Genomic DNA, 13,172 nt, shown 5'->3' with positions numbered 1-13,172 from the left:
CTCTTCCTCTCCTCTCCTTTCACTTCCTTCCAGACCGTACGTGTAAGGTGTGGAACCTAGTGACAGGTCAGGAGATCATGTCCCTGGCAGGTCACCCCAACAATGTGGTGTCAGTCCGCTACAGCTCCAGCCTGGTCTTCACCGTCTCCACCTCCTACATCAAGGTCTGGGATATCCGAGACTCAGCCAAGTGCATTCGCACCCTCACGTGAGTGCCAATGCCGTAACTGTTTTTGATAGGCTATACAATATGACATAACATCCATTACACCCATATGACAACTTTAATTGACACCTGCATTCATAACGCCTCCATGACAATGTTGTAAACCTGTTATAAAGCTTCATAACATGTCATGACATATCAAAGTATGTCAATAGTGTCATGAGTATTCCAATCAAGGCTAAGTAATGGTAAAAATGGAAGCTACTTCTTACCAAATTGTCCTCTGTATTCTACAGGTCTTCTGGTCAGGTGACCCCGGGCGACGCCTGTGCGTCCAGCACCAACCGGACTGTCACCATCCCGGCAGGAGAGAACCAGATCAACCAGATCGCCCTCAATCCCAGCGGCTCTGTCCTTTACGCTGCCGCCGGCAACTCTGTCAGAGTCTGGGACCTAAGAAGGTATGGTACAGCAAGGCACACCAGCCGTTTTGACAAACAAAGCCAGAGAGACCTGAAAAAAGTCACTGTCTTCAGAAAACGTCTCTCTCAGTACTATGTGCTGATCTATGATAGATCTAGAGGCTACTGCTTGTATCTATTCCAGCCATACTCAACTGACAGACCGCGGTCCGGATCCGGACCCAGAACAGGGTCAATATGGACTGCGGGTCCTGACTGAAATATATATATATATATATATATACACAGTGGGGGAAAAAAGTATTTAGTCAGCCACCAATTGTGCAAGTTCTCCCACTTAAAAAGATGAGAGAGGCCTGTAATTTTCATCATAGGTACACGTCAACAATGACAGACAAATAGAGAAAAAAAAATCCTGAAAATCACATTGTATGATTTTTTATGAATTTATTTGCAAATTATGGTGGAAAATAAGTATTTGGTCACCTACAAACAAGCAAGATTTCTGTCTCTCACAGACCTGTAACTTCTTCTTTAAGAGGCTCCTCTGTCCTCCACTCGTTACCTGTATTAATGGCACCTGTTTGAACTTGTTATCAGTATAAAAGACACCTGTCCACAACCTCAAACAGTCACACTCCAAACTCCACTATGGCCAAGACCAAAGAGCTGTCAAAGGACACCAGAAACAAAATTGTAGACCTGCACCAGGCTGGGAAGACTGAATCTGCAATAGGTAAGCAGCTTGGTTTGAAGAAATCAACTGTGGGAGCAATTATTAGGAAATGGAAGACATACAAGACCACTGATAATCTCCCTCGATCTGGGTCTCCACGCAAGATCTCACCCGGTGGGGTCAAAATGATCACAAGAACGGTGAGCAAAAATCCCAGAACCACACGGGGGGACCTAGTGAATGACCTGCAGAGAGCTGGGACCAAAGTAACAAAGCCTACCATCAGTAACACACTACGCCGCCAGGGACTCAAATCCTGCAGTGCCAGACGTGTCCAGGCCCGTCTGAAGTTTGCTAGAGTGCATTTGGATGATCCAGAAGAGGATTGGGAGAATGTCATATGGTCAGATGAAACCAAAATAGAACTTTTTGGTAAAAACTTAACTTGTTGTGTTTGGAGTACAAAGAATGCTGAGTTGCATCCAAAGAACACCATACCTACTGTGAAGCATGGGGGTGGAAACATCATGCTTTGGGGCTGTTTTTCTGCAAAGGGACTAGGACGACTGATCCGTGTAAAGGAAAGAATGAATGGGGCCATGTATCGTGAGATTTTGAGTGAAAACCTCCTTCCATCAGCAAGGGCATTGAAGATTAAACGTGGCTGGGTCATTCAGCATGACAATGATCCCAAACATACCGCCTGGGCAACGAAGGAGTGGCTTCGTAAGAAGCATTTCAAGGTCCTGGAGTGGCCTAGCCAGTCTCCAGATCTCAACCCCATAGAAAATCTTTGGAGGGAGTTGAAAGTCTGTGTTGCCCAGCGACAGCCCTAAAACATCACTGCTCTAGAGGAGATCTGCATGGAGGAATGGGCCAAAATACCAGCAACAGTGTGTGAAAACCTTGTGAAGACTTACAGAAAACGTTTGACCTGTGTCATTGCCAACAAAGGGTATATAACAAAGTATTGAGAAACTTTTGTTATTGACCAAATACATATTTTCCACCATAATTTGCAAATAAATTCATTAAAAATCCTACAATGTGATTTTCTGGAGAAAAAAATTATCATTTTGTCTGTCATAGTTGACGTGTACCTATGATGAAAATTACAGGCCTCTCTCATCTTTTTAAGTGGGAGAACTTGCACAATTGGTGGCTGACTAAATACTTTTTTCCCCCACTGTAAGACATGGCAAAATGTGTAGAATTGTAGGAAATTAATACTATACATAATAAATATATATATATCGGCCAACAAGTGGGGTGTGAACCGTTTGGGGTCGTATGGGTTGCAAGGTAAGGGGTTTGTTACTACGACGTTAAATGACAATATCCATCTGGACCTTTGCCACCTAGGACATTTGTGTGACTGGACCTTTTCAAATAGTAGTTGAGTCTATTCCCTTGCTGATCTTTTATAGAGCTTTGCCCTGTCCTCTTAGTGAGTGTTTTCATTCCAGGTTGTGTCTTGCCGTAACACAGTGCATCTCAGAAGATTGCTAACATATTAAAGGCCCACTGTTCTCCCTCTGTCTCTTGGTCAGATTTGTATCCACAGGGAAGCTGACTGGTCACCTGGGTCCGGTCATGTGTCTGACTGTGGACCAGAGTGGGAACGGTCAGGATCTGGTCATCAGCGGATCCAAGGACCATTACATCAAGGTGTGTGAGAGTGTGTTATGGTGTGTGACTGTTCTGCTTATATTCATTGTTGAAAGGATAACTGCCACACACAAAACATCTCTACGTTGTTTATTGTGTTGAAGTTTCAGTCAAAGATCTTTTTCTGCATGTTGTCTCATGTTTGCATGTTGATCACGTTGGCTCTTGTACAGTGGCTTGCGAAAGTATTCACCCTCCTTGGCATTTTTCCTATTTTGTTGCCTTACAACCTGGAATTAAAATGGGTTTGTATCATTTCATTCACACAACATGCCTACCACTTTGAATATGCAAAATATATAGAAGGGGAAAAAAAAGAACTTGAGCGTGCATAACTATTCACACCCCCCCCCCCCCCCAAAGTCAATACTTTGTAGAGACACCTTTTGCAGCAATTACAGCTGCAAGTCTCTTGGGGTATGTCTCTATAAGCTTGGCACATCTAGCCACTAGGATTATTGCCCATTCTTCAAGGCAAAACTGCTCCAGCTCCTTCAAGTTGGATGGGTTCTGCTGGTGTACAGCAATCTTTAAGTCATACCACAGATTCTCAATTGGAGTGAGGTCTGGGCTTTGACTAGGCCATTCCAAGACATTGAAATGTTTCCCCTTAAACCACTCAAGTGTTGCTAAAGCTGTATGCTTAGGGTCATTGTCCTGCTGGAAGGTGAACCTCCGTCCCAGTCTCAAATCTCTGGAAGACTGAAACAGGTTTCCCTCAAGAATTTCCCTGTATTTAGCGCCATCCATCATTCCTTCAATTCTGACCAGTTTCCCAGTCCCTGCCAATGAAAAACATCCCAACAGCATGATGCTGCCACCACCATGCGTCACTGTGGGGATAGTGTTCTCGGGGTGATGAGAGGTGTTGGGTTTGCGCCAGACATAGCGTGTTCCTTGATGGCCAAAAAGCTCAATTTTAGTCTCATCTGACCAGAGAACCTTCTTCCATATGTTTGGGGAGTCTCCTACATGCCTTTTGGCGAACACCAAACATGTTTGCTTATTTTTTTCTTTAAGCAATGGATTTTTTTCTGGCCACTCTTCCGTAAAGCCCAGCTCTGTGGAGTGTACGGCTGAAAGTGGTCCTATGGACAGATACTCCAATCTCCTCTGTGGAGCTTTGTTTCCTCTCTGATTAATGCCCTCCTTGCCTGGTCCGTGAGTTTTGGTGGGTGGCCCTCTCTTGGCAGGTTTGTTGTGGTGCCATATTCTTTCCATTTTTTAATAATGGATTTAATGGTGCTCCGTGGAATGTTCAAAGTTTCTGATATTTTTTTGTAACCCAACCCTGATCTGTACTTCTCCACAACTTTGTCCCTGACCTGTTTGGAGAGCTCCTTGGTTTTCATGGTGCCGCTTGCTTGGTGGTGCCCCTTGCTTTTTAATTTCACTCCACCTATTTGGACTATTTTGTGTATGTCCATTACATGAATTCCAAATAAAAATCAATTTAAATTACAGTTTGTAATGCAGGGCTGCCCAACCCTCTTCCTGGAGATCTAGAGTCCTGTGGGTTTTCAGTCCAACCTTAATTTAACACACCTGATTCTACTTATTAGCTGCTCAAGAAGACCTTAACTAGATGAATCAGATATGCTAAATTAGGGGTGGACTGATAACCTACAGGAAAGTAGATCTCCAGGAAGAGGGTTGGGCAGCCCTGTTGTAATGCAACAAAATAGAACAAACTCCAAGGGGGATGAATACTTTTGCAAGGCACTGTATTTGTTTTCTATGCAATACGAATTAGCCTAGATGATGCTTTGCTGGGACTTGACTATTGTTGTTGATGGGCTGTCTGTTTCAGCTGTTTGACGTGACAGAGGGGGCCCTGGGTGCTATCAGCCCCACACACAACTTTGAGCCTCCCCACTACGATGGCATCGAGTCCCTGGTGGTGCAGGGGGATGTCCTCTTCAGCGGCTCCAGGGACAACGGTATTAAGAAGTGGGACCTAGACCACAAAGACCTACTGCAGGTAACAGAGCGGAAAGAGAAGTGTCACCGACTATTTTGGTGAATCCAGTCATACAAAAGTTGTATTTAAATCCTAACTGGTTCTCTAGCAGATTAGTAAAAAATGTCTCACCCCATGTTCAAGAATGACCTTTCTCCCTTTATTAAGATTACTCACTTTTGGTTATTTGAAAATGAAATCATCTCCAAAATATAGCTATTTTTAAAACAAGCCATAGAAAGTTGGTTGCAATTTCAGTTTAATCCACCAGAAAAGACAGAGCAAATAATACAACAAATATTGTGGTTAAACTCAAATATACTAATTGATAAAAAAATGTATTTTTCAAAATAATGTCTAAAAAAGGTATAATCTTTGTAAATGATATCATAAATAGGACTGGTGGAGTTGTCACACATACAGCTAACAAAAATATATGAAAATGTCTGCTCTAGCCAAAATTACAACCAACTAATTGCAGCATTACCGCAAAAATGGAAGAGGCAAGTGGAAGGGGGGAAAAAGTAAGGAACTTGTCTGTTGGCCTTGCATTAAAGAGTGAAATTGTTTTTAAAAAATGGTGATAAATAAAAAAGTATACCAGTTGTATTTAAGGACCAAAAAATGGACAGCTGTGCCATATAGATTGCAAAATAATTGTGAAGAGATTTTCGATTTACCGATTCCATGGCAAAACAACGCCGGATTCAAAAATGAATTTATTTGCAAATTATGGTGGAAAATAAGTATTTGGTTAATAACAAAAGTTTCTCAATACTTTGTTATATACCCTTTGTTGGCAATGACACAGGTCAAACGTTTTCTGTAAGTCTTCACAAGGTTTTCACACACTGTTGCTGGTATTTTGGCCCATTCCTCCATGCAGATCTCCTCTAGAGCAGTGATGTTTTGGGGCTGTCGCTGGGCAACACGGACTTTCAACTCCCTCCAAAGATTTTCTATGGGGATGAGATCTGGAGACTGGCTAGGCCACTCCAGGACCTTGAAATGCTTCTTACGAAGCCACTCCTTCGTTGCCCGGGCGTTGTGTTTGGGATCATTGTCATGCTGAAAGACCCAGCCACGTTTCATCTTCAATGCCCTTGCTGATGGAAGGAGGTTTTCACTCAAAATCTCACGATACATGGCCCCATTCATTCTTTCCTTTACACGGATCAGTCGTCCTGGTCCCTTTGCAGAAAAACAGCCCCAAAGCATGATGTTTCCACGCCCATGCTTCACAGTACGTATGGTGTTCTTTGGATGCAACTCAGCATTCTTTGTCCTCCAAACACAACAAGTTAAGTTTTTACCAAAAAGTTATATTTTGGTTTCATCTGACCATATGACATTCTCCCAATCCTCTTCTGGATCATCCAAATGCACTCTAGCAAACTTCAGACGGGCCTGGACATGTACTGGCTTAAGCAGGGGGACACGTCTTGCACTGCAGGATTTGAGTCCCTGGCGGCGTAGTGTGTTACTGATGGTAGGCTTTGTTACTTTGGTCCCAGCTCTCTGCAGGTCATTCACTAGGTCCCCCCGTGTGGTTCTGGGATTTTTGCTCACCGTTCTTGTGATCATTTTGACCCCACGGGGTGAGATCTTGCGTGGAGCCCCAGATCGAGGGAGATTATCAGTGGTCTTGTATGTCTTCCATTTCCTAATAATTGCTCCCACAGTTGATTTCTTCAAACCAAGCTGCTTACCTATTGCAGATTCAGTCTTCCCAGCCTGGTGCAGGTCTACGATTTTGTTTCTGGTGTCCTTTGACAGCTCTTTGGTCTTGGCCATAGTGGAGTTTGGAGTGTGACTGTTTGAGGTTGTGGACAGGTGTCTTTTATACTGATAACAAGTTCAAACAGGTGCCATTAATACAGGTAACGAGTGGAGGACAGAGGAGCCTCTTAAATAAGAAGTTACAGGTCTGTGAGAGCCAGAAATCTTGCTTGTTTGTAGGTGACCAAATACTTATTTTCCACCATAATTTGCAAATAAATTCATAAAAAATCCTACAATGTGATTTTCTGGATTTTTTTTCTCGATTTGTCTGTCATAGTTGACGTGTACCTATGATGAAAATTACAGGCCTCTCTCATCTTTTTAAGTGGGAGAACTTGCACAATTGGTGGCTGACTAAATACTTTTTTTCCCCACTGTATATATATATATGGGGGACACAACCATCCCAGCTCTGCAGATTTTGCTGCGAAGAGACCGAATCATTAGATTTGTTTTGGTACTCTCCATATGTAGCTTGTTTTTGGTCGCAGGTCCAGGAATGGTTGAAGAAGTGCAACATTTATCTGGAGCTAACTCTGCAGATAACACTACTGGGTGATTTTAAAAGTCATAATCAATTGATCAATAATATAATAATACTTTTAGCAAAGAAAAATGTTTTACTTTACAATCTGTAGAAACTATGACAATAGAAAGGTTCATAACTTTTGTGAAACATCACAGCACAGTAAAAAAATATATGGCAAATAAAAATCAAAAATGGATGGTGTTAAGAAATAGATGGGAGGGGTTGAGTGAAGCTGAAGGGTGGGATTAAAAACAACAAGATAACTAATATAAAATATACTGTGTCCATAAAATGTATATAGGTTCATAACTTTTATGAAACATCACAGTTAAAAATATTTGGCGAAATAGAAATCAAACTGGATGGGCTTCAGAGATAGATGGGAGGGGTTGATGGTAGCTGAAGGATTGCATTAAAAACAAACAAAAGATAAGTATTGTAAAATAAATTGTGTCCGTAAAATGTATATAGTATGTATAAGCTGGAAGTAGAAGCCTAAGAGTTGATGTCCATTAGTTTACTCCAATTAGGGGATGGGGGGTAGGGTTGGAAAGTAAATAATTATGGAAAATATATTTAAAAGATATGTATGTAGTATATAGTGAGGGAAAAAAGTATTTGATCCCCTGCTGATTTTGTAAGTTTGCCCACTGACAAAGACATGATCAGTCTATAATTTTAATGGTAGGTTTATTTGAACAGGGAGAGACAGAATAACAACAACAAAATCCAGAAAAACGCATGTCAATAATGTTATAAATTCATTTTCATTTGAATGAGGGAAATAAGTATTTAACCCCTCTGCAAAACATGACTTAGTACTTGGTGGCAAAACCATTTTTGGCAATCACAGAGGTCAGACGTTTCTTGTAGTTGGCTACCAGGTTTGCACACATCTCAGGAGGGATTTTGTCCCACTCCTCTTTGCAGATCTTCTCCAAGTCATTAAGGTTTCGAGGCTGACGTTTGGGAACTCGAACCTTCAGCTCTCTCCACAGATTTTGGGATTAAGGTCTGGAGACTGGCTAGGCCACTCCAGGACCTTAATGTGCTTCTTGTTGAGCCACTCCTTTGTTGCCTTGGCCGTGTGTTTTGGGTTATTGTCATGCTGGAATACCCATCCACGACCCATTTTCAATGCCCTAGCTGAGGGAAGGAGGTTGACATTTAATCCTAGTAGAAATGCCCTGTCTTAGGTCAGTTAGGATCACCACTTTATTTTAAGAATGTGAAATGTCAGAATAATAGTAGAGAGAATGATTTATTTCAGCTTTTATTTCTTTCATAACAATCCCAGTGGGTCAGAAGTTTACATACAAGTTTACATACAATCAATTAGTATTTGGTAGCATTGTCTTTCAATTGTTTAACTTGGGTCAAACGTTTCGGGTAGCCTTCCACAAGCTTCCCACAATAAGTTGGGTGAATTTTGGCCCATTCCTCCCGACAGAGCTGGTCAGGTTTGTAGGCCTCCTTTCTCGCACATGCTTTTTAGTTCTGCCCACATATTTTCTATAGGATTGAGGTCAGGGCTTTGTGATGGCCACTCCAATACCTTGACTTTGTTGTCCTTAAGCCATTTTGGCACAACTTTGGAAGTATGCTAGGGGTCATTGTCCATTTGGAAGACCCATTTGCGACCAAAGCTTTAACTTCCTGACTGATGTATTGAGATGCTGCTTCAATATATCCACATAATTTTCCTTCCTCATGATGCCATCTATTTTGTGAAGTGCACCAGACCCTCCTGCAGCAAAGCACCCCCACAGCATGATGCTGCCACCCCTGTGCTTCACAGTTGGGATGGTGTTCTTCAGCTTGCAAGCGCCCCCCTTTTTCCTCCAAACATAACGATGGTCATTATGGCCAAACAGTTATATTTTTTCTCCAAAAAGTACGATCTTTGTCCCCATGTGCAGTTGCAAACCATAGTCTGGCTTTTTTATAGCGGTTTTGGAGCAGTGGCTTCTTCCTTGCTGAGCGGCCTTTCAGGTTATGTTGATATAGGACTCATTTTACTGTGGATATAGATACTTTTGTACCCGTTTTCTTCCAGCATCTTCACAAGGTCCTTTGCTGTTGTTCTGGGATTGATTTGCACTTTTCGCACCAAAGTACGTTCATCTCTAGGTGACAGAACGCGTCTCCTTCTTGAGCGGTATGACGGCCGCGTGGTCCCATGGTGTTTATACTTGCGTACTATTGTTTGTAAAAAAAAATTCTGAGGTATTGGCTGATTTCTTTTGATTTTCCCATGATGTCAAGCAAAGAGGCACTGAGTTTGAAGGTAGACCTTGAAATACATCCACAGGTACACCTCCAATTGACTCAAATGATGTAAATTAGCCTATCAGAAGCTTCTAAAGCCATGACATAATTTTCTGGAATTTTCCAAGCTGTTTAAAGGCACAGTCAACTTAGTGTATGTAAACTTCTGACCCACTGGAACTGTGATACAGTGAAATAATCTGTCTGTAAACAATTGTTGGAAAAATTACTTGTGTCATGCACAAAGTAGAAGTCCTAACCGACTTGCCAAAACTATAGTTTGTTAACATGAAATTTGTGGAGTGGTTGAAAAACGAGTTTTAATGACTCCAACCTAAGTGTATGTAAACTTCCGACTTCAACTGTATTTACCCCAAAATATGGGGGATTGGACATTTTGCAGACCATTACATTGATGGAAGCTACAATGGATCTGCAGTCTTAAAGCTGATCTACCCCCTAAAACAAAAAAATAAATTAAAATACCTACTGCAGGTAACAGAGGGGAAAGAGAAGTGTCACAGACTATTTTGGTGAATCGTGCTTTTGAGAAGGCGGTGCTTGATGTGTCATGCAGGGTATTTTAACTGGGAAGTTGTTTGATGAACACTGCTAACCTGCGAAATAGTTGAAGGGAAAACAGAGGCTGTATGTACTATGTCTTAACAGCAAGTGCCCAACGCCCACCGTGACTGGGTGTGTGCCCTGGGTGTGGTGCCTGGCTCTCCGGCCCTGCTGAGCGGCTGTAGAGGAGGGGTGCTCAAGCTGTGGCATGCAGACACACTGGGGGCCCTTGGGGAACTCAAGGGCCACGAGAGCCCCATCAACGGCATCTCCACCAACAGCAGCCACCTCTTCACAGCATCCGAGTAAGTCACAGAACCACACAGACAGAATGACAAGCAGACACACAAACACACACAATAGCCTGGATACAGCCATTGCAGTGACAGTTTTTCTGCTCTGTAATTTCATAGTGATCGAACAGTGAAGATCTGGCGTGCCCGGGGCGGACTCGACAGCACCTTAGACACGACGGCGGACACAGCTGATGAGGTGGCTAGTAACTGAACATGGCCGTGACCTCCCACCGTGACCCTTAACCTGGGATGCTGCTGATTAGCACTTTGACCTCTGACCCCTAACCTTGGAAACCACCCCCCACATACTGTAACCAAGACAACAGTGCAAGCCCGCAAGAATGGAATCATATCTCAGTAAAAGTAGCTGTAGTATTTCTCCAGAGTAAGGTACTGTAGGTTCATCCCTAGAAAATGTCTCCCTAGCTAAATGTATCTAGTCTAACCTGTGTGGCCGTAGCACTGGCCTGTGCAGAATAAACCCTATTTTTGCTTCGTAGACATCTTTCCGTCTCCGCTCATATTAAGTATTGAGTGAGCCCACACGGGTCATATTTACGCACACACACACACACACACACATATTGAGTGTTTTTCTAGGCTGGGGGAGTTACTAAAGGAGAGTGGTGCAGATATGAGATGAGAGGATGGTAAAGAGGGTGCGCTCCTACCGGGCTCTGTAGCAGGCCTTCAAGACCCGGACCTGGTTCTCCAGTGGCACAGTAAAGGAAGAGAAGCCTTTCTTCTGCATTGTAAGCAGAACCACTGTCCTCAACCCTGCTGTCCCTTACCTGATATCAACGTGGCTTTACGTGAACTGACACCCCCTTAAGTCGCTCAGTCTGGATGTTCTTTTGCTTTGAATTCAGTGCCCGCTTACCGTCGGTTACCAAATCATGAAACTTCTCTTGTACTTTATCTGTGAACTGGATATATTAACTAACACTACTCTTGTAGCCACTAGCAAAACACCTAAAGTCAGTCACCTCTCTGCTTCCTTAGTCTTTACACCTAGTCCTTACTTACTCTCTATGTGCAAATACAATGTCTCTTTGAGGAAACACTGACTCTCTTCACTCGTCCACTACTCGTCATTTAGCAATGTATGATTCTCCACTTGATGCTGTTCCCTCTAATAAGTTATGACCTAACCAAATGCCTGTGCTGCTAAGTTGTTTGCTCACCTTGACCCATAGAAGGCTTCTGTTCTGGACTCCAGGTGAGGTACACCTGGTAACTGTAGGTAAATACTGTATATAAGAGTCTAAAGTGTGAGGAAGAGAGGAGCCTTTTATCTGTGCCTGTACTGTAAAGCTCTCCCAATCCTGGTCTGGGAAGACCCCGGTGTATGGTGGTTTATCCTGTGTGTCAGTTTTACAGTACATTTCAACTGGCTTATTTGTGATTGGTGTGAGCTGAACTAACTGTCAAACGATGTATTGGATCCGCTGTCTGCTGGGACTATTGAATGTTAAAGTAGTAGGAGCAGCAGCCAACACAATATGTATATATAAACAGTATTATACGAAGAAATCAACTGAAGGTTTGTTTTGTTGATCATCAAATCTCACTCCACAAGGGAAACAAAGGACCAGAATTAGGAGACAGTGTTTCTAACAGCACTCATCTCTTTTGAACAGAGCCCCTCTCCCTGGCCCTGAGTCCGCCTGTTATGTTTCCTGGTCTGCATCCAAAATGGCACCTATTGCAGAGTGCACTATTTTTGACCAGGACCCTATGGATGCTGTTCAAAAGTCATGCACTATAAAGGGAATAGGGTGCCATTTCAGATGCAACCCTGTTCTGATTTTATTTGATTGTTCTGTTGAAAGAAGCTGTATGTATTCAAACTAGTCCTGGGTTCCCCTCTGGAGTTTTGCTGTAGATGTCAGTCCATAAAATGGCTGACTCTGTACTGTAGAAGTTCTAATGTCAGATGCCTGGTGAAATAAATGTAATCTGTCAGAAACCAACAAGTACCCTGTGTGTGGTCACCTGGGTCTGTTCCTTTTGAGGGAGGGGTGGGGATTTGAAGATCAGAAGTGTGGGGAGTGAGGGGAGAGCACTGATGAAGAAGGGCACTACAGTGATTGGGGCTGTAGTATTCACTGATCCAACTAACCTGATTGGATAGGTGAAAGCAAGGTTTCCACCTCGTAGCATTCACCTACACGAATAAAAGCAAAGCCTACTCAAAGGAAGGAAGCAAGGTTTCAAAATATGCATTTTCAATATACACTGTAGGCTAACCAGATGTATCCACTAGATGGCAGTAGTGTAATTTGTAATTCATTACATTTACATTTTAGTCATTTAGCAGACACTCTTATCCAATTCATCAACAAGCAAAGCATATGAATGGTTGTACAGCTAGGTCAAAACACATGCATGAACAGGAGGTAAAACAACTACAGAAGAGCTTAAGGGTGTCTCCCAAATGGCAACATATTCCCTATATAGTGCACTACTTTTGACCAGTGCACTAGCAAATAACATTTTGGAGCACAAACATCCAAGTGAAACTGTTATTTACTTGTAGCTTATCCCTTATAACTTATCTGGTTCTCCAGAACTAAATCTCAGACAATTTTCTAACTAACTATTGTTGTAATAAACAGAAATCCGTACTGGACTAGATCAATGATTGCTGGTTTGCCTGAGAATCTCCATTGAGAATGCTTTTTATTCCAGAACTATAGGCTTTAGCTGTGTCTAGGAAACCGGCCCTTAATGTTTTCGACATGTTTATAACTGATGGTATTTGTGATATGGAATTCAATTTCAGGGTCTATGGTGAATATTTTAGAGCTACAGAGTGAAACAGAGGACTCAGAATTTCCA

At 42.5% G+C, this 13,172-nt stretch overlaps 1 protein-coding gene across 1 annotated transcript in view; it reads left to right on the top strand.

Annotated features, from left to right (window-relative positions):
* LOC311137454 (kinesin-like protein KIF21A) overlaps positions 1–12,308 on the top strand; it is a 62,651-nt gene extending 50,343 nt beyond the window's left edge. The window contains exons 29-34 of the mRNA XM_084171967.1: positions 34–208; positions 463–627; positions 2,815–2,932; positions 4,743–4,913; positions 10,141–10,340; positions 10,449–12,308. Of these exons, the coding sequence (XP_084028093.1) occupies positions 34–208; positions 463–627; positions 2,815–2,932; positions 4,743–4,913; positions 10,141–10,340; positions 10,449–10,542 (923 nt within the window). The 3' untranslated portion in view covers positions 10,543–12,308. The remainder of the gene's footprint in view (positions 1–33; positions 209–462; positions 628–2,814; positions 2,933–4,742; positions 4,914–10,140; positions 10,341–10,448) is intronic.
* The last annotated feature ends 864 nt before the right edge of the window (positions 12,309–13,172 follow it).

This window comes from Coregonus lavaretus (assembly GCF_964263955.1).
Source record: "Coregonus lavaretus genome assembly, chromosome: 11".
In the NCBI taxonomy this organism is placed as follows: domain Eukaryota; kingdom Metazoa; phylum Chordata; class Actinopteri; order Salmoniformes; family Salmonidae; genus Coregonus; species Coregonus lavaretus.
The sequence above is the reverse complement of the archived record's forward strand: the minus strand, read 5'-3'. Positions and strand labels throughout refer to the sequence as shown.